Raw genomic sequence first — 21099 nt, forward strand, 5'->3', positions numbered from 1 at the left:
ACACATTTCACCCCTCCCCCTACCCACCTCCCCTCCAGTAACCAGACCTTTGTTCTCTGTAGTTAAGTCTGTTTCTTGGGGACGCCTGGGTGCCTCAGTTGGTTAAGCAGCTACCTTCCGCTCAGGTCATGATCCCGAGGTCCTGGGATCGAATCCTGCATTGGGCTTCTAGCTCAGCAGGGGGTCTGCTTCTCCCTCTGCCTTCTGCTCCCCTTGCTTGCTCTCTCTCTGACAAAATCTAAAAAAAAAAAAAAAAAAAGCCTGTTTCTTGATTTCTCTCTTTCTTTTTTCCTTTGCTCATTTGTTTTGTTTCTTAAATTCCACATATGACTGAAATCATGCGGTATTGGTCTTTCTCTGACTTATTTCACTTAGCCTTATACACTCTAGCTCCAGCCATGTCGTTGCAAATGGCAAGGTTTCATTCTTTTTCACGGTCGAATAATATTCCATTGCGTATATATACGTCACATCTTCTTCGTTCATCTGTTGGCGGACACTTGGGCTGCTTCCATGATTTGGCTATTGTACAGCATACTGCTGTGAACGCAGGAGTGCATGTGTCTCTTTGAATTAGTGTTGAAGCCTTGGATTCTGAGACTCAGGGGCGCCTGATATGCTGGTGACCAACCAGCAGAGGGCGCCCTCCTCTAACAAACGAAGGTCCCGGCAGCTTCCATCAAAGCTCCGCCCTCTGTGGACCCTGGGATCCAGGCTTCCATACCCACCCGGCAGCTGGTGAATGGTTAACGTCCCTTGCCACAGGCAAAACAGTCTTTTTTTTTTTTTTTTTTTTTTTTTTTTAAGATTTTACTTATTTGACAGAGAAAGAGAGAGAGCACAGGCAGGGGGAGCAACAGAGGGAGAGAGAGAGAAGCAGGCCCTCTGCCAAGAAGGGAGCCTGCCTTTGAGGGTCTTGATCCCAAGACCGCAAGATCATGACCCAAGCCGAAGGCAGATGTTTAACGGACTGACCCACCCAGGCACCCCCAGAAACAATCTTAAATAGGGTCAGAATCCCTTCCAGAATCAGAAAAAGAGTCCTACCTCTCTAATGATCAAAGATACAAGCTCTCGGGTTTTAGGGCACCTGTGAGCAGAGGCTGGGAGGTATCCAGGGCCAACCAAAGGTATGAAGAGAATGTTCAGGAGGCATCTAGAATACCACCCCTCCAACCAAAGGGGGGGCTCCTGAGCCTGTGTCTTCAAGGACCTCATTGCAATAAATCACTACCAATCTGTTTGCTTGTTCAGCAGCTGGGGCTGATGCAGCACGGGGGGCTCCTGGAGGGAAAGGGTCACTCGGTGAGCTGAGCCCATGAACATTGTTATTATATCTATTTTTCAGGAATACAAACAGGCCCAGAGGAGAGACACAATTCCATAGGTTTAGTAGGGCTGGCTGTCCAGTTGTTCTCCACATCAGGAGGATCCAGAGGGCTTTGGGGAGGGGTGAGTAGCGTCTGGGTGGGGAGAGAGACGCTCTTAGGGTAGGATGCCTGGGCCCCAACCGCCTCCCCCAGGCCCTGGCCCACAGCTGGACTGAGGTCCTTGGCTACGTTCCCTTTTTTCCAAGAAGGGTGAGGTGGTTTGTGGGAAGCAGCCATGGGGATTATTTATAGAGGTCACAGGAAATCCCTAAAGAGCCAGAACCTCACCCGGTGGCTGGGCCACAAGGTCAGGGAGGTGGTGTGTAAATTGCTCCCTGACAGATCCCTGCTTGCCCCCAGGGGAGCCACCAACCTGGGGGAGTCAGAGATACATGGTCAGGGATGGAGATGGGGATGCCCCCTGCAGGAGCAAGGACAGTACCTGGGGCAATCAAGAGGGCTGCCTGGAGGAGGGATCCCTGGGGGCGGGCCTTGGAGGAAGAAGAAAAAGCCATTCTAGTCTGAAAGCACAAATTAAGGAGAGTTTTTAGCCAGAGATTTAAAGGTCCAAGACAGCTGGTCACAAGAGCTGCACTGGAGGTGAGGGCAGCAGGGTGGGGGGTGGCAGCGGGGGGACACAAGAGAGCTGAGGAACTGGACTTTGTTTCCAGGGTAATGGGGAGCCACAGCGGGTATGTGAACTAGAGAGGGACATGGTCAGATCCCATGATGGAAAGGTCTCTCTGGACCAGCAGGGTTGGTCATGGGAGCTAGCTGGAGGGATGATATCTTAGGACACTCTGAAAGGAAGAGACCAACCAAAAGTCAGACCTGTGCCCACGAGTCCAGAAAGTTCAGAATGACTATTTCTCGGATGAGAAAATGGAGACTGAAACCAACTGAGTCAAGATTTGGATTCAGAGAGGTCTGTCTCCTGAACCCAAAACTCAGACATCCTGTGGTTGCTGGGACGGGCCGGTGTCATCCTGCTTTCCAAATCTCCAGTTGCCCAGCCAGTAGGCTGAGGGTCAGGGATGTCCTTGCTTCCTTGGGGCCTGCAGACTGGCCCGTCTGGGCGGCCTGGCCTGGCTGACCCCCTTGCCCTGGCTTGGCGGGGCCCCAGCCGAGTGTTTCCTGCAGCAGGCGTCTCTCACCCGAGTTTCCGTATCCAGGAAATATCGCTCCTTTGTCCCTCCTGACTAGGCTGCTTTAAGCGTGGCGTTGCCAGCCCTGGCTCCTTGTGAGTCATCCCCTCCCTGTCTAGGGTCCCGGGGGATGGACTGGGAGGGAATCAAGGCTGGGGCTATGGGGAAGGTGGGGGGTTGGAGTGGAGACAGCAAATGACAAGCTGAGATTCTAGATAATAATTTTTAGGCCGCTTTTCTACTGATGGGTATTTGCTTTATTTCTTGGAGTTCTTACTTCTCAGGAATAAAATCCCAGAAATGGGGTTGCTGAGTTGAAAGGATTTGTGCACGTTTACTTTAATGAAATATCACCAAACTAATTTCCAGAAGGGTTACGATGAGATTTGTGTTTCTACCAGTCCTGTAGGAAAATGCCCTTTCTCTACATCTTCACTAGCAGTAGGTATTATGGCTTTTTAAATTTTTTTCTTTTTCCTGGTCTAATGGGTTCAGTGGGATTTTCCTGTATTCCTCTAATGCACTTTTTCCTGTTTTTCCCCACAAATTTAGTGATCAGTATGTTGAAGCAGTTCCCAGCTGGACCCTGGTGCCCTTTCTGACATCTTGTCTCACCACAAAACAAAAGAAGACAAAACAAATGCCCTGAGCCTTTAGTGACACTGTTCCTGGAGCCGTTCTGGAGAGGAGGTGTTCCTCTAGTCCATGACAGGCTCATTTGCCTCAGCAACGGCTGGGGGAAATCGTTGCAAACCTTAGGAAGATGAAAGCCACAGATGGACAACCTGTTTTCTAAGAAACTGCCTTTTTTTTTTTTTAAGATGTTATTTATTTGTCTGAGAGAGAGAGAGCACAAGCAGGGGGAGCAACAGAGGCAGAGGGAGAAGCAGGCTCCCCATTGAATAAAAAGCCCGATGCGGAACTCGATCCCAGGACCCTGGGATCACTACCTGGGCCGAAGGTAACCTTTTAACTGAAGGAGCCATCCAGGTGCCCCAAATAGCAGTTATATAAAAAGTGGTTTCAGAGCTTTGAGGGAAGCTGGTGTCTCCGAGGACTCTGTCCAGGCTGCAGGCTCTTCTGGCCCCGGGGGGCATGCTGGGGGCAGGGGGTAGAGTTTTAGCTTGCAAGGTCTTCTCTCTCGCACTGCTAGGACCTGTCTTTTCAAAGCAGAAATCACCACTCCGGAGTCTTTGAAAGGATTCAGTATTTATTTAGTGCCACTAACATTAATACAGGCCACAGGCAGGGCTGGGTAGTCGGGGGAGCGGGACGGGGCTGCCGCCCTCACCTATGCTGGGGTCAGTGGGTGACATTTGCCCTGGGCTTGGGTGTGGTCTGGCAGGGGAGCCTGGAGACTCTCCTGGGGGCCGGGAGGGGCGGGATGGGGGATGGAGGCTAATGTCTTCCCATTTTCACTTCCCTAGGCCCCAGATGGAGATGAGGAGTCAGAAGACCAGAAGATTGGAGGGCGGCTGTGGCAGGGGTATGGGTTGGGGGATGGGTGGGCTGTTGTGAGCGCCTGGGCCCCTGCGTGCAGGAGGACTGTGACATCCGGCAAGGGCTGGGCAGAAGGTGTGACCGTGTGTGTGCGTGATGTCGGTGCTCTGTATCTGTGGGCGACGTGTTCCCTGCCATCGCCTCATCAGTGTGTGACATTACGGCTGTGTCTGTGTGATGTCACTGCATCCACAGGGGACACCACTGCAGTGTCTGCGGACGAGGGATTGCGTGGTGCCGGTGTGGGCCTGTGAGAGAGCATCAGAGGGGGTGGTGGGGTGCGGGGAAGGATGAGTGTGGGGTGTAGGCCAAGGGCACCCACTTTGGCGAGTGTGCGGGGAGTTCGGCCGGCTGTGGCCATGGCCCTGGCTGCTGGTCCACGCCATGGGCGTCTCTTCCACGCCGTGTCCGCAGACTGGCCGGTCGGGGCCACACCTCGGTCCCCAGGGCCTGGAGCCTCCTCAGCCACTAGGACAGGAAGGAGATGGTAAAGGTCAGTGAGACAGACAGAAGGACAAACCTTGCCCGGGCCTGCTTCCTCCCACCCCAGGCCCCGTGTTGCCGCCAAGGACTCTTTGGCTCTTTTGGGGGCCGCCTTCCCCTCAGACTCCTCCTTGTTGAACCTCCCTGCGAGGGTGGGCCTGAGATGTGGGCCTCCTCGGTACACAGATGAAGAGACAGCGGTCAGAGCAGCCACCTGCTGGGCTCCAGACCTTGGCTGCAGCCTGTCGGACTTTTACCTTTGCTTCCCCAAGCCCCAGAGACCCTGGGAGCTTGCCCCAAAGCCCCTGTCCATACCCCCCACCCCACCCCCAGACAGGGCCTCAGTTTCTCTCCTTTGTCTCCACAGAACTAGCTCCCCCCGCCCCCCGCCAGGGCTAGCCCCTTACTCATTCCCAGGAGGGTTTTTCCAAGGAGCCTGCCTCTCTCTCCTCACACACTCTCCCTGGCTCCCCAGTGCCCTGCAGACAAGCCAGATCCATTCTACAGGGCATGCAAGGCTCCGCCCACTCTGTCCCTACCAGTCCTCCTCATCCGAAACTCAAGTCCTGCCAGAGTCCTCTAAGACTTCAGGAGGCCTCGCTTGCCACCCCCGGCCCCCCTCTGCAGGCTCCAGCAGGCGGTCTGGAATGCCCTTCCCCCTCCTTGGCCTCGCAAAGGTTCCCGTGAGGGGTCAGGGGTTGGCTCAGAGGCTGTTTCCTGGTGGGGAGGAGGGGGCCTCAGCCAAGCGCTGCTTCCTTTGGCCCCCTCCCTTCCTTCCCCGGCTCTTCCCTGGGGCCAAATGGCCTCACGTTCCTTGGGTGGCTCTGGTCCCCCCTTGCTGGCTCCAGCCTGACCAGGACTCACCCGGCTCCTGCCCTGTCGTATATCCATCCTTCACCCACTCTTGCCTGCCAGATGGCGAGGGAGAGAGTGGTCCCTGGCCATTTCTCAGAGACCAGGCTCCTAAGGCCCCATCATCACCTGCCTGGACCAGCACAGTTGCTCTTGGCCTGGTCTTTGGCTGTGGCCTTCACCCCCCCAGCAGCGACTAAAGGGTGCCTATGGACCCCTGAGTCCAGTCACGTCCTTCCCTGCTCACTGCTGTCCCAAAGCTCCCAAAGTTGTCACCGCAGCCACAGGCCCTGTGTGACCCGCACCGCCCCCCCCGCACCCCCCCCACTTCCTACTCACCCCCTGGATCGCTCTGCCCAAGCCACACCACCTCCTCACCAGGCCCAGCCCTGTCTCAGGGCCTTGGCTTGGGCTGTGCTCTCCATCTGGTACGCCCTTCCAGGGACACCCCAACCCCCACGACCCCTCCCTCTAGTTCTCTGCCCCGACCCGCATCCCCCGCATGCAGGACAGAGAAGCCTGCCTGGCCTCCTGTGGAAAATTCTATCCTCACACTGCCTCATCCCAATTCTGCCTCGCCCACCAGCAAGGGGCCCTACAACAAGAGCTCAGGCATCTGGTCTACCCTCCGTCTGCCCCGCTGGACCGGGAGCCCCACTAGACCCCTGCCTATTCCTCCTGGTGTCCTCAGCACCCAGCAGCTGCTCCAGACACAAATGGGCTGAATAAAGGAACCAAATCACAATCGTGGTGGCAATGAACTTGAGTGACACTCGCTGTGTGGCCGGCTCAGAGTCAGGGCCGGACTCCCCATCTGCAAACTTCCATGCTACGGTTGTTGAAGGAGAGAAGGCTAGGCGAGGACAAAGCACCAGCGGGACACCCTGCCACTGCCCCTGCCCCTGGGTGGGGCCTGTGGGACCTTCTTCCAGAAAGCTGCCCAGCTCTCTAAATGTGAATGCTTTGGCAGAGGGAAAGCCAACCTTGGCTTGATAACGGCCAGGCCTCCGGGATCCTGAGGGTCTTCTCTAGCATACGAAAATCCTCCTGAAACCTCCCTTTTCCTGACCTCACCCAGCTCCCAAGTATATAACCAGCCACCCCTCCCCATCCTGGTACAGCGGCTCTTTTTGCTCGGGGCTCCTGTCCCCCTGGTTTTTGTTTTGTTTTGTTTTAATTTAAAAAAAAATTTAATTATGTATCTATTTATTTTTTAAATTTATTTGATAGACAGAGATTACGAGTAGGCAGAGAGGCAGACAGAGAGAGAGGGGGAAGCAGGCTCCCTGCTGAGCAGAGAGCCTAATGCGGGACAGCCCTATGAGGGACTGAATTCCAGGATGCTGGGATCATGACCTGGGCTGAAGGCAGAGGCTTTAACCCACTAAGCCAGGCGCCCCTGTCCCCCTGTTTTAATAAAACCACCATTTTGCACCAAAGTCATCTCAAGAATTCTTTCTTTGGGGCACCTGGATGGATCCAGTGGGTTAAAGCCTCTGCCTTTCGGCTTGGGTCATGGTCCCAGGGTCCTGGGATGGAGCCCTGCCTCAGGTTCTCTGCCTAGAGGGGAGCCTGCTTTCCCTCTCCCTCATCCTGCCTCTCTACCTACTTGTGATCTCTTCTGTCAAATAAATAAATCTTAGGAAAGAAAAAAAAAAAAAGAATTCTTTCTTGGCTGGTGGCTCCGGACCTCACCCCACCGAAGAACCTCACCTATATTCTAAAACCTCCTCACAACTCTTGCCTTATCCAGCCCCAGGGCCCCGAAACCAGTATTTACTTATTTGTCTTTACGTTACTTGTGTGTGTTTAACTTAAAGAAATGGATATCCACAGGACACAGTCTTGTCAGGGAAAAAGGAAATCTAGTGCACTTGCCATCAAGAAAAAATGACTTAAAAGGGTCCATGGGAAAACCAAGACTTTGTGTTCTGGTCCAGCTGATGGGAGGGTCCTGGGTTGGCCCTGGCTTTGGGATCGCGGCGACAGCTGTAAGTGGGAGCATGTTAGCAGCTCAGAGACTGACTGCATCAAGGTCAGAAGGAGTAAGAGTGGAAAAGGAAGGCCCTCTCCTGATCAGAGGGTGTGGGGGGAGCTGAGTGATTGGTGCTGGACCTCAGCCCTGGCCCCTGACCGGAGGCATGTAAAATTCCGATGATGTGATTCTACAGCCTGTGGTTTGCCTACGCTAGCCCACCCAGGAGCTGGCCTCACTGGGACGCCAAGCCAGAGCCGATGGCCACTTTCTCAGGGGGAAGGTGAATCAAGACTGGAGCACAGAGGGCCAACGTCCCTTCCTGAGACCTGGCAGAGAGAAGCAGGAGGGGCCCTGCTTTAAGTACTTATTGTTTTCTCTGTGGAGGGACGCCTTTGGGGGTAAACAATGTCAAGAGCTTCCCCTTTCTCCACCTGGGACTGGTCTGGGCTGGGAGCCTGGCTCTGGCCCTGACTCAATGACGCATGACCCCAGGCTGGTCACTTCCCTGGGGCCTCAGTTCCCTCCTCTGAAAAGTGGGGATAAGAATAGAACCTCCTTCCTTGCCATGTTGGCTTTGGGCCAAGATGGAGAGAGGAAAACTGTTTGCTTGGAGCAGGGTCTTCTCTCCATCCTCCTGCTTCCCTCCCCGTGGACTGCCTGAGGCTGAAGGATTTCTCCCAGACGGAGCCATCCAGAACGGAAGGGAAAGTGTTGTGAGGAGGTGAGCTCCCCGTCAGAGGGCGTATGTAAGAGGAGCCATAGAGGAAATGGAGCTGGATGTGGAGGACTACCCCCACCCTGGGATTTGAAGACAACCCTCTGGAAGTCAATTTGTCCCCAGGCTGAGATAGACCAGGCTGACCACAGCCTTGCTGACAGAGCTATGGGAGAGGCACAGGCTTGGGGTTGGCAGAATCTGACTTAAAATCCACGGTGTTGCCCGGAGCCCAGGGTCCTAAACTGTGAATGGCAGTGCCCTTCCCAGACTCCTTGCCCAGCGATATGGTACTGCGCGGGGACCGTAGCCACCATCTGGGAGGGAAGAACAGGATGTTCTCGAGGCGGTGGCCTGAGTCACCTTCCCTGTGATGCACAGGCTGTACTCTGGGAGGGGGCACGGGGGGGCAGGGTACAGACACAGAGCCCTGACCTGAGTCTGTGCACATGTGCCTCGATGCGCCTTGCTGCAACCCCCAGCCCCTGGCTTTACATGCCTGTGGACAGCACTTCACAGTTAGCGAAGAGTTTCCATGCCCTTGATTTCAGAGACCTCTGTTTTTGTAGCGGTTAGAAAGAGAGGCTCAGAGGGGTCTCTGCGCTGCTGCTGCTCCCCCTCCTCCCTTCCTTAGCTCCAGCCACCCCCATCCCCCAGCCTGGCCTCTGAGCCTTTACCCTGGCTCTTCTCATCATCCAGAGCGCTGTATCTTCTGCCCTTTCCCAGACCAGCTTGGGCCCATCCTCCAGCTCAAAGGCCTCCTCCTCACCGAAGCCCTCTCTTGCCGGCCTGGAGTCCAAGAGCCTGGGTTCGAGTCCCCAGCTCTGCCACTCCCCGGCTGTGTTACCTGGGCCACAGCGCACACCTTCTCTGTGCCTCATTTTCCTCGTCTGGAAAGTGGGAGGTGATGACAGTGGCTTGCCCACTGATTAGGGTCGTGAGGGTTCAGGGAGTTAAGCTGGCGAAGTGCTTCCGACTGTGCTGAACTCACAGTAAGCCGCCCGTAACTGTAGGCTCTTGGGCTCTCTTTTCATGGCTCCTTCGCTGTTTCTTTCACCCCTTAATGAGGGAGTTCCATGAATGGGTCTGCATGGGTCTTAGTCATGACTATGTCCCCAGGACCCAGCATAGGGCCTGGTAGACAGCCAGCACTCAGTTAAGGAAGCAGCTAGTGCGAGACGAGCCTCCTTCCACGCCTAGTTCTCTTCCCAGCCTCCCCGGCCGCCCTGAGACTGAACCATCTCAGTCTGCACAGTGCCTTACCTGGGTGGGGCTACAGCATTGCCTGCAGGCCTCTGGGATTCCAGGATCCTTCTCTTGAACTCCTCCAGGACAGCTGGGTCTGTGGCGAGAGGGAGGGGTCAGGTTCAACCCACGGCCCCAACCCTGGGCTAGGGGTGGCGCAGCAGCCCCAATAGCAGGGCTGAGATGGGAGAAGAAGCAGAAAGGACCATCCCCGAATGCCTTCCTGGCCCTGCTTTCTGTCACTCACCGATGGGCTGGCGGTTGGGGACAGGGGCCACAGGTCTTGGCATAGGCATCGGCTGCGACTGTGGGAAGAAAGATGGTGGGAGGTTGGCAGAAGTCAGGACCCCTGAACCAGAATCCCATGGAGGCTCCTGCTCCTTTATGCCCTTGGATGCATGGGTCAGAGTTCCTTCCAGGGCAGGGAAACAGACCCGGGAGACAGATACCCGTATTAACGGGTGTACGTGCACCCTCCTGCCCTTAAGGGACTGGGAACTCTGGAAGCCGGCTTTCCTTGGAAGCCTCCCAGAGAGCTTGCTGGAGCCTACCTCGGTCTCCCCTACAATCTTAGTTCCAACCCGACCCCAATTCATGACCCCAACTGAGTCCATCCACCCAACACGGGACCCAGCTCCACTCTAGGCTGAAGCTGACTCACTCTGTAAACTCGCTGCCTTCTCTCCAATGACCCTGAACCTGAAATCCAAAGCCAGCTTTAAACTCAATCACCTAAAATCCAAATCCAACATGAAAACAGCACTTTCTTTAGACTCAAACCCTGACCTAAACCCAATCCCCATGACAAACCTGATCAAAGGTCATAACTTGACATCCAACTCGGACCCCAACCCGTTCCTTAGACTTGGCTGCCATGAAAAAAGCACTCCGAGCCTCCTTCCCCTAGCCCAGCCCTGGATGCCACCACGGCCACCCAGAAACACTTTCCCAATACCACACTCACTCCAACTCAACCTTAGACCCTAGACTTTACCTCAAATGGAACCTCAACCCAGCCCCACTCCAAAATGAGCCCCTGTGCAGTTTCTACTCTATACCCAGCCCTGACCCTCACCCCTCTCCAGGTCCCCTTACCCTAACTCAGGGTCACCCAGTCTTTCATTTCAAATATATTCCGAGGCCAGCCCAATTCAACCCTCAGTCAGCCACCCCAAACCCCAATCAATTTCAACTCCTAACCTATGGTCAACACCAATCCCAATTCTAATGCCCATGAAATCCTAAATCCACCCTTGGTCCCAAACCTCTAATCATCTCTAGCCCCACCAGTCACCTTTGCTCAGCTGAGCTTCAACTCCAACTTTGGGGGCTCCACTCAACCGAACAGAAGCCACTGAGATCCTGCACCCAGTGTTAAACTCACTGGTCGCCCTGCACATGACCCCTGGCCTGACTTTCAACCTTTCCCCACAATCCAAACTCAGCACAACCCCAATTCTAAGACTCACGTGATCTTCGATGGAACCCTAACTTTAATTCAAACCAACCCTAAACACGGCGGTCACTAAGAACTCACCTTCACCTAAACACAAGCCCTGCTTCGCATCACGCCTTCCTCTAGACCAGCCTTACTTTTCAGTCTCACTGCCAACCCCCACTCCATGGCTCCTGATCTGTCAACTCAGACACTTCCCTACCCCGACACCAACCCTCCATGAATCCCCCGTCCTTACCCTGAACCAATCTGGAGGCCCACCAGGCACCCTAAACTCAATCCCAATCCTTAATCCTTTCTCCATGTTCTTCCAAACTCAACCCCAATCCTGTGTCATTGACACTCTCAAGTGCGGTAAGTAACCAGACCTAGACTGCAAAGCTCACCTCAACGCCCTAAGACATCACCACCAACACAACCCCCAGACCTGACCCCAGTGCAACCTGAGTTCGGTGCCCTCTAGCCCACCTTGGCCTTGATGCAGGTGTCCAGGGCGGAGTTGCTGACGGCCAGCTGCATTTTGAGCTGCTCTGCCTCCTGCCTCTTCTCCTCCAGCGACTTGGCCAGGTTGTCCCGCTCCTTCCGTAGTGCCACCTTCTCCTCCAGGGCGAGCTGTGTCTGCCGGGCACATTCGGCCTGGAGCTTGGCCTCCCGGGCCTGGGCCTCCTTCTGCACCTTCTCCTTGGCCTCCTGACTGGCCCGCAGGGCCTCCTCGACCTCCAACTTCTGGCGCTGGATATCCGAGTTCTCGCGGGCCACACGCTCTATGCCAGCCCGCAGGCTCCGGGCCAGCTCCTCCACCTTGGTGCTCATGAGGGCGGGCATTTGGTCGCAGCTTCTCCGGGCGGAGGCTATTTCTGAGCCAAGGGGATGGTACAGGTTATAGCCCATCGAGTCCAGGGTACGGGGGATAATGGAGTCCCTCCAGAGGTTACGCAGCTCCATCTCAAACTTGTCCTTGTCCAGTGGGAGGCAGAGGGCCTGCACCTTCTGCAGGCGGTCCTCAGCCAGCTGTCGCTCCTGCTGCTGCTGCTTCTGGACCTTGCCACACTCAGCCAGCTTCTCCTCCACCACTCCCTTGCTCATCGTCAGACCCTGCTTGTCTTTGGTGCATACTTCTTTCTCCTTGGCCAACTCTACCTCCAGCGTCTTGGCTTTATGGTTCAGCATGAGGAACAAAGCTATAGGGACATGACAAGACATCTCTGAAAGGGTGGGGGTTGCACACTGGCGCCCTGCTACCCAGACCAGACCACTCACCATTGCAGCTCTTGTTGGTCTCCTTAAGTTGCTCTTGGCATTGCTTCTCACTCAAGATGATGGCCGCCATGTATGGTTGGTTGCTCACATAGGTCATCTAATGGGAGGGGGCATAAGACAGAGCTCACCGTCCAGCACCCGTGGGTCCCCCTTGCTCCTGGTTTGCCCAGACCCTCTGGGCTGGGGCCCCAGATCCCACACGCGGTTGGCCTGGGTTGGCCCAGTTTACAAGGGCATGACTCCTATATAGGGGATGCTGGTTGGATCTTTTTTTTTTCTTTTAAAGATTTTATTTATTTATTTGACACAGAGAGATCACAAGTAGGCAGAGAGGCAGGCAGAGAGAGAGAGGAAAAAGCAGGCTTCCTGCCGAGCAGAGAGCCTGATGTGGGACTCGATCCCAGGACCCTGAGATCATGACCTGAGCTGAAGACAGAGGCCTAACCCACCCTGCTGGCTGGATCTTTAAAAGTTGTTACAGTTAATACTATATGCTAATAATACTTCTTATTTTTTTTTAATTTTTAAAGATTTTATTTATTTATTTGACAGAGAGAGAGAGAGCCCAAGCAGGGAGAAGGACAGAGGGAGAGGGAGAAGCAGCTCTCTGTTGAGCAAGGAAACAGATGCAGGGGTCGATCCCAAGACCCTGGGATCATGACCTGAACTGAAGGCAGATGTGTAACCAGGTGCCCCTGGTCAACTTCTTTTTGACAAGGATGCTGTTAGGAATTGAATTGTGTCTTCCCATTCATAAATGGAAGTCCTAACCCCTGGTACCTCAGAATATGACTGTATTTGGAGATAGCATCTTTAACGATGTGATTAAGTTAACATAAGGTCATTAGGGTGGGCCCTTATCCAATATGACCGGTGTCCTTATAGGAGGACATTTAGACACCCAGAAATCCACAGAGGGAAGATGACACAAAGACACAGTGAGAAGGTGGCCATCTGTAAGGCAAGGAGTGGGCCCCGCTCCTGTAATCAATTCTTCCCTCCTAACCCTCCAAAGAAATTCACATCTTGACCTCGTTTATGTGTGAAAATAAATTTCCATTGTTTAAGCCACCCAATTTGTGGTACTTTGTTAGTAAGGCAGCCCTAGAAAATTAACAGAGGTTGCAAAATCATTCCATGGGGGAAATAAAGAGTCTTTTCAACAAATAGTGCTGGCATAGCTAGATCGCCACATGTTAAGGAATGAATTTGAACCCCTACCTCACACCATATACAAAAAATTTACTCAAAGTAGCTCAACGACCCAAATATAAGAACTAAAACTGTAGAACTCTTTTTAAAAAAGATTTTATTTTGGGCGCCTGGGTGGCTCAGTGGGTTAAGCCGCTGCCTTCGGCTCAGGTCATGATCTCAGGGTCCTGGGATCGAGTCCCGCATCGGGCTCTCTGCTCAGCAGGGAGCCTGCTTCCTTCTCTCTCTCTCTCTCTCTGCCTGCCTCTCAGTGTACTTGTAATTTCTCTCTGTCAAATAAATAAATAAAATCTTTTAAAAAAAAAAGATTTTATTTATTTATTTGACATACAGAGAAAGATCACAAGTAGGCAGAGAGGCAGGCAGAGAGAGAGAGGAAGCAGGATCCCTGCTGAGCAGAGAGTCCAACGAGAGGCTCAATCCCAGGACCCTGAGATCATGTGGGGCTTGATCCTAGGACCTTGAAATCATGACCTGAGCTGAAGGCAGAGGCTTTAACCCACTGAGTCACCCAGGCGCCCCTATAGAACTCTTTAGAAGAAAACAGAGGGGTTAACTCTGCATGACTTTGGATTTGGCAATGGTACCTTTCTTTCTCTCTTTAAGATTTTATTCATTTATTTGGTAGAGAGAGAGCACAGAGCAGTGGGAAGGGGCAGAGGGAGAGGGAGAGGGAGAAGCAGACACCCTGCTGAGCAGTTGCTTCCCCCCTCCCCCGGCAATGGTTTCTTAGATGTGACACCAGAAGCACAAACAAGGAGAAAAACAGATAAATTGGACTTCATCAAAATTAAAGATTTCTGGGCTTTAAAGGATTCTATCAAGGGAAAAGACTATGGAATCACTATATCATATAGCTGAAACTGACATAACATTATGTGCCAACTCTACAGGGAGAAGACAAACCAAAGATGGGAGAAAATATTTGCAAAGAATGTATTTGATGATAGGACTAGTATCCGTAATATATAAAAGTAAATTCTTATGGATCAATATAAAGAGATAACTTGGGGTGCCTGGGTGGCTCAGTTGGTTAAGCATCTGCCCTCGGCTCAGGTCACGATTCCAGGGTCCTGGGATCGAGCCCTGCATGGGGCTTCCTGCTCAGTGGGGAGCCTGTTTCTCCCTCTCCCACTCCCCTGGCTTGTGCATGCTTTCTCTCTCTCTCTTTCTGTCAAATGAATAAGTAAACAAAATCTTAAAAAAAAAAAAAAGAGATAACTTAATTGAAAAAAGGTCAAAGCATCTGAAACATTTCTTCAAAGAAGATAGACACGCTGTTGACAAGCACATCAAAAAATATTCACCATCACCACGCATCAGGGAAATGCAAACAAAAACCATCAGGAGATACCACCTTCTGACCATTAGGATGGTTATAAATGATGGGGGGAAACAAGAGCAGAGAGTAACAAGGATTGGTGAGGATGAAGAGAAATGAGAAATCCCAGATGGTACTGGTTAGAATGTAAAATGGGGCAGCCGCTTTGGAGAGCAGTCTGGCAGTTCCTCAAAATGTCACGCATAGAATTATCATGTGACCTAGCAATTCCACTCTTGGGTGGAGACCCAAGAGAAACTGAAGCATGGGTCCACACAAAAACTTTCACCTAGGGACGCCTGGGTGGCTCAGTTGGTTAAGCGGCTGCCTTCAGCTCAGGTCATGATCCCAGCGTCCTGGAATCGAGTCCCACCTCGGGCTCCCTGCTCAGCAGGGAGCCTGCTTCTCCCTCTGCCTCTGCCTGCCACTCTGTCTGCCTGTGCTCACTCTCTCTGACAAATAAATAAATAAAATCTTAAAAAAAAAAAAACCTTTCACATACATGTTTATAGCAATCACTGAGGGATGGGAACAATCCAAGGGTCCATTAATGGGTTAATGAACAAAATGAGGTTCATCCACAGAATGGAATATTACTCAGCCATAAAAAGGAACAAAACCATGAAACATGCTACAATGTGGGCAAACCTTCAAAACGTCATTTAGAAACAAGGTGGGATCAGGAGGGGGACAAACCGTAAGAGACTCTTTTTTTTTTTTAATTAATTTTTTTTTAAAGATTTTATTTATTTATTTGAGAGAGAGACAGTGAGAGAGAACATGAGCGAGGAGAAGGTCAGAGAGAGAAGCAGACTCCCCGTGGAGCTGGGAGCCCGATGCGGGACTCGATCCCGGGACTCCGGGATCATGACCTGAGCCGAAGGCAGTCGTCCAACCAACTGAGCCACCCAGGCGTCCCGAGACTCTTAATCTCACAAAACAAACTGAGGGTTGCTGGAGGGAGGCCGTAGGAAGAGGGTGGTGGGGTGATGGACATTGGGGAAGGTATGTGCTATGGTGAGTGCTGTGAAGTATGTAAGCCTGTCAGTTCACAGACCTGTACCCCTGGGGCTAATAATACATTATATGTTAACATAAATAAAAAATTAAAAACCAAACCAAACCAAACCAAACAAAAAACATCATTTAGTATGACTCCTGTTGTAGGATCCCATTTATACGAAACGTCCAGAACAGGCAAATTCATAAAGACAGAAAGCAGTGGTTGCCAGGAGCTGGGGGAGGGGGAGGCTGGGGAGTGACTGCTCATGGGGATGGGGTTTCTTTTCCAGAGTGATGGAATGTTCTAAAATCAATTGTGAATCACTCTGTGAAGGTGCTCAAAATTGTTGAACTATACACTTTTAATTAGGTGAGCTGTAGAGCATATGAATTATATTTCCATAAAACTGTTTTTCCTTTAAAGATTTTATTTATCTGGGGCGCCTGGGTGGCTCAGTGGGTTAAAGCCTCTGCCTTCGGCTCAGGTCATGATCCCAGGGTCCTGGGATTGAGCCCCACATCGGGCTCTCTGCTCAGCGGGGAGCCTGCTTCCTCCTCTCTCTCTCTGCCTGCCTCTCTGCCTACTTGTGATCTCTCTCTGTCAAATAAATAAAAATAAAATATTTTTTAAAAAAAGATTTTATTTATCTATTTGACAGAGAGAGTGAGTGAGATAGAGAATATGAGTTGGGGGAGGAACAGAGGTAGAGGGAGATGCAGACTCTCCACTGAGCAGGAACCCAATTTGGGGCTCGACCCCAGGATCCTGGGATCATGAGCCGAGCCAAAGGCAGACACTTAACCTGGTGAGCCACCCAGGTACCCTTGTGTCTTCCCTGGGCTTGACTGACTGAGCCACTCAGGTGTCCCTCAATAAAGCTGTTTTTTTTTTTTTTTTTAAGATTTTATTTATCCATTTGACAGACAGAGACAAGTAGGCAGAGAGGCAGAGCCCGATGTGGGGGTCGATCCCAGGACCCTGAGATCATGACCTGAGCCGAAGGCAGAGGCTTAACCCACTGAGCCACCCAGGTGCCCCAATAAAGCTGTTTTTTAAGGAAGTTCTTACAATGCTGCAAGGTGTGCTTTCCAGGCTTTGGAACAGAACCCTCTGCAGTGGGCACCTGGGTGGCTCAATCAGGTAAGTGTTTGCCTTAGGCTCAGGTCATGATCCCAGGGTCCTGGGATCGCGCGCGTCCCACATCAGGATTCTTGTTCAGCTGGGAGCCTGCTTTTCCCTCTGTCTGCCGCTCCCCCTGGTTGTGCTCTCTCTCTTTCTTTCTCTCTCTCTGTCAAATTAATTAATTCATTAATTAATATCTTTTTTAAAAAAGATTTTACTTATTTGACAGACAGAGATCACAACTAGGCAGAGAGGCAGGCAGAGAGAGAGGAGGAAGCAGGCTCCCTGCTGAGCAGAGAGCCGAGGAAGGGCTCGATCCCATGATCCCGGGATCATTACCTGAGCCAAAGGCAGAGAGGCTTTAACCCACTGAGCCACCCAGGAGCCCCCATTAATTAATATCTTAAAAACAAAAGCAGAAACCTTCTGCAGAAATATAACAGATAAAGCAGTGCAGAATGTGAAGGGTTTGTCTTTCTGTCATTCCTTGTCCTTATTCCTTTGGAAGCGGGTTGTGTGCTAATGCCCTGGGCTCAGGGGGAAGGCAGGAATCGCTCTGGACGTTCTAGTGACTTTTGCTTTAAAAAAGCCACCGAAGAAGAAGATCTGGAGGCTTCGATAACATGCGTCGGATCCAAAAATGAAATGAGAAAGAGGCTTTCTTCCTGGTGGAGGAAGCGAAAAGAGGAGGTCTCTGGGTGCTCCTTCTGGACCCCAAGTGCCAGGTGAGGGTCCCAGCAGCTTGACCCAGGCAGGGTGGAGCAGACCCTAAAAATAGCACTGAGTTAGAGGCACCTGGGTGGCTCCATCATTAAGCATCTGCCTTTGACTTGGGTCATGATCCTAGGGTCCTGGGATCAAGCCCCACATGGGGCTGCCTGCTCAGCGGGGAGCCTGCTTCTCCCTCTCCCGCTCCCTCTGCTTGTGTTCCCTCTCTCACTGTGTCTCTCTGTCAAATAAATAAATAAAATCTTTTTAAAAAAATCACTGAGTTAAATTCTCTTTTCACTCCCAGGATCTCGGGGCCAGAAGTATAGTTGCCCCAGCAGAGAATTAAAGAAAAATCACTTTTCTTAGCATGGCCAGGACTAGGGAATACCAAGATTCACCGGCTACCTTTGGACACTTGGGGCTGCCGTGGCATGGGTAGGGGTAGGGGGTACTCCCAGGTGGGGAGCATGCACCCTGAAACTAGAGAACCTCCAGTGGCCTTGGAGAAAATCCCAAGAGGTTCCAGCCCAGAGAAATTTGTCAACACGAAGGAGAAAAAAACCAGAAACCAAAAACAAACAAACAAACAAACTGTGATTTTCAAATGCTATATTTGTAAAGATGCATACTCTTGGGTTTCTAAAATTCTACGATGGGGGCAGTTTAGGGTCCTGGGATGTGTGTGAGTATCTAAAACTTTATGATCTTAGAATTCCTGATAGCCCCTGGACCAGACCACTGTGTGTCTCCTGGAAGATGGAAATGGGCCAATTCCTGGGGAACTGGGAAGTCTGAGGGGGCACGTCCTGGCCTGGAAGCTGGTTCAAAGGGAAACACAACCCCGTTCTGGGATCCAAGGGGGGACCTGACTTATTCTGGGGACCTGAAGGGGACCCACCTTGCTCTGGGATCTGAGACAGGGAGACATCAACCTTCTCAGGGCAGGTGTGAGGGGGGCAGAGCACGTCTTTCCTGGACGGTAGGGAGGGCTGGGTGGTCTGAGGCCCCAGCAGAGGCCTTTTCTTCCTTCCATTCTCCCCCTACCCCCCACCTCAGCCAGCATGTGGGGGGAAACTGAGGCTGCCTCCATCCAGCCTTCCCCTCTGGCCCTCGCATCGCTCACCCCATTCTGCTGAGACCCAAGGAATGCAGCCCCAGCCTCAAGGTCTCCCAGAGAAAGCACATGTGTGAGAAAGCGGGCGATTGTCTTGCCAGGGGCATAGGACATGAGCTGGGGGAGCAAGAAGGGGGCAGTCTCTTCTAGATGCTCGGGAGTGCCACCAGGACCCTTCCCTGGGGCCGCCCGCCTCTGCCCTGCCCCCAGCCCCCAAGCTGCCTTCCCCAACTCAGGCTTTCACTTCCCCCTCCTCAAAAGGGTTTGGAACTTCTCCTTACCTCAAGGGACTCAATGATGAGATACTTCTAAAGTGGACACCCAGCACAAGGCAAATGGAAACTGTTCATACTTCTTCCTCAGTAAGCACCGAAAGTGCTGAGTTTTTGTTTAGCCAGTTCTTAATGTTGCTGGTATGTGCGGGCACATTCTGAATGCTTTATGTGTAGGAGGAGTTCATGGGCCCAGGGCTGCTGCCAATCCACAGCCAGGATGCCCAGTGAAACTTAAGTTCCAGATAGAGGGGCGTCTGGGAGGCTCAGTGGGTTAAGCCTCTGCCTTCAGCTCATGTCATGGACTCGGGGCCCTGGGATTGAGCCCCGCATTGGGCTCTCTGCTCAGCGGGGAGCCTCTCTCCCTCTCTCCCTCTCTCTCTGCCTGCCTCTCTGCCTACTTGTGATCTCTGTCTGTCAAATAAATAAATAAAATCTTAAAAAAAAAAAAGTGCAGATAGATAGTGAATACAGGGGTGCCTGGGTGGCTCAGCTGGTTAAGCGTCTGCCTTCAGCTCAGGTCATGATCTCAGGATCCTGAGATCAAGCCCCGCATCTGGCTCCCTGTTCAGAGGGAAGTCTGCTTCTCTCTCTCCCTACTGCTTGTGCTCTCTCTCTCTCTATATCAAATAAATAAATAAAATCTTTAAAAGAAAAAAAGATAGTAACTACATTCTTTTAGGATAAGTGTATCCCCAATATCGTATGGGACATTCTTGTACTAACGAACTACGCATGGCTTATCCACATGGGCTCCTCACATGACACAGAGGGTCTATGACTGCCTCTGGCTCCTGGACGAAGGCACCGGAGCTCAGATTGGGGAGGGGGACCTGTCCAGAGCGCCCAGGGCAGGCGTCTGGCCCGCGGCCTTACCAGGTCAGCCTGACACTGGCGGAAGCTGGCGTTGATCCTGTCCAGGTCACGGCGGGCGCCCAGCAGCATCTGCGAGATGGTCTCCTTGGCGCGGGAGGTGAGGTTGAGATCCTTGGACAGGTTGGCCTGGGAGGCCGTGAGCCCCACGACCTGGTTGTACAGGCTCTCGGCCCGGCGCTCGGTGGCCTGCAGGTTAGATTCCGTGCTCACGTGCACGTTGCCATAGACCATGAAGAGGACGAGGCCCAGGATGATCAGAAACTGAATGAGTGAAACAAAGAGGAAGAAGTAGCGCAGGTAGTACCAGCAGTCCCTCGGACTGCCCCCTGCCCGAGAGTAGGGTCCTCCGTGCTCCATTGCCAAGCCCATCTCTGCCTGGGGCCCGCGGTGCTGTTCTGCTGGTTGGCCTGCGCTGGGTGGCGGCCGCTGCCCCTTGTGCTCACCCTGCCATGGAGCGGGGGGGGGGAGTGTTTATATTACTCCTCTTAATACTTCCTCTGCCTGGCTCCTTCCTGACCAGGAGGAAATGGGGGCTGTGGGTTATCACAACACTCCCACCCTGGCTGTGAAGGGAGGGGCCGTGGCGCTGCTGGGTTTCTGATAGTCCCTGGGTGGGGCACCAGCTGGGTGATGTGGTTGGGGGGGCTTCTTTGGCTCCTCGGAGCCTCAGTTTCCCCACCTGCCCTTGCTCCGTGCCAAGCACTATCCTCACTATTCTCAGCACTGGCTGCATACTGTCTCCTGTCATCGACCCCTGTGGAGTGGAGGAGGAAACTGAGGCACAGGGAGGCAAAGGGACCGTCCCTGGGTCTCGCGCTGTGAGTTCACAGAGCTGGGCTTCCCTCTCGGTGGACTGGCTACGGATGTGCATCCGCCTCACGAGCTAAATCAGGTGGAGTGCTTGGCCCAGAGCTGGGCATACAGAAGGAGCTCATCAGGGCTTCCCAAAGGGCTGACCCGTGGACGGCCACGGCTCAGGCTCCCTGAGGTGTCACCCGCGGCCCTGCTCACACAAGTGCTGCATAAGTACTCCGGGAGCAGCGTAGGTGGCAGTGAACTTGGAGCTGGCCGAGCAGGCTTGACCCAGCTGAGCTCGAGGGAGGGGTTTCTCCTGTCTGTTCTCAGTTTCCCCTTCCGTGAGATTGGTTTCCCTGTGCTGTTCTGAGACAGAGCCAGGGAGGGGGCCCATAAGAGAGGGTTTGTGGTTTTGTTATTACTATAATTTCCTGCTGGAAGTGTTATTTCGGGACTCTGTGAGATGGTGAATGGGAAGTGCTAGATAGGTGGGGTTGAACTGCACGCTGGGTCACCCCCAGGTGGATGTGAAGGGGCTTTGGGGACCAAGGAGCAAAGGATTTTGGGTGCGCCCTCTTCTGCCTATCCCCCAGGAACCAGGAGCTCCAGAAAAACTCTCCATGCTGGATGAGGTGTCAGCCTCAGACCTGCCCATAAGGGACCCTTAGT

At 52.8% G+C, this 21099-nt stretch overlaps 1 protein-coding gene across 2 annotated transcripts; it reads right to left on the bottom strand.

Moving 5' to 3' along the window:
- Nucleotides 1-3711: 3711 nt before the first annotated feature.
- PLVAP (plasmalemma vesicle associated protein) lies at nt 3712-20123 on the bottom strand. 2 transcript variants are annotated; one of them, XM_032315151.1, is made up of 6 exons: nt 19636-20123; nt 12005-12101; nt 11213-11898; nt 9536-9593; nt 9307-9385; nt 3712-4483 (listed from the first exon to the last, which is right to left on the bottom strand). In XM_032315151.1, the coding sequence occupies exons 1-6, from the start codon at nt 20002-20004 to the stop codon at nt 4477-4479; spliced, it is 1296 nt and encodes a 431-aa protein (XP_032171042.1). In that variant the 5' UTR covers nt 20005-20123; the 3' UTR covers nt 3712-4476. The 2 variants fall into 2 exon arrangements, with proteins under 2 accessions (XP_032171042.1, XP_032171034.1); XM_032315143.1 differs by having other exon boundaries at nt 11213-11925; nt 19636-20121.
- Between the last annotated feature and the right edge of the window lie 976 nt (nt 20124-21099).

This window comes from Mustela erminea, chromosome 1 (genome assembly GCF_009829155.1).
Source record: "Mustela erminea isolate mMusErm1 chromosome 1, mMusErm1.Pri, whole genome shotgun sequence".
In the NCBI taxonomy this organism is placed as follows: Eukaryota; Metazoa; Chordata; class Mammalia; order Carnivora; family Mustelidae; genus Mustela; species Mustela erminea.

Coding starts and splice junctions, on each gene's coding strand:
- PLVAP (XM_032315143.1), bottom strand. CDS start 20,004: ATGGGCTTGGCAATGGAGCACGGAGGACCCTACTCTCGGGCAGGGGGC. Junction 11,926..12,004: donor GACCAACAAGAGCTGCAATG/GTGAGTGGTCTG, acceptor ATGTCCCTATAG/CTTTGTTCCTCATGCTGAAC. Junction 9,386..9,535: donor CCCCAACCGCCAGCCCATCG/GTGAGTGACAGA, acceptor CTCTCGCCACAG/ACCCAGCTGTCCTGGAGGAG.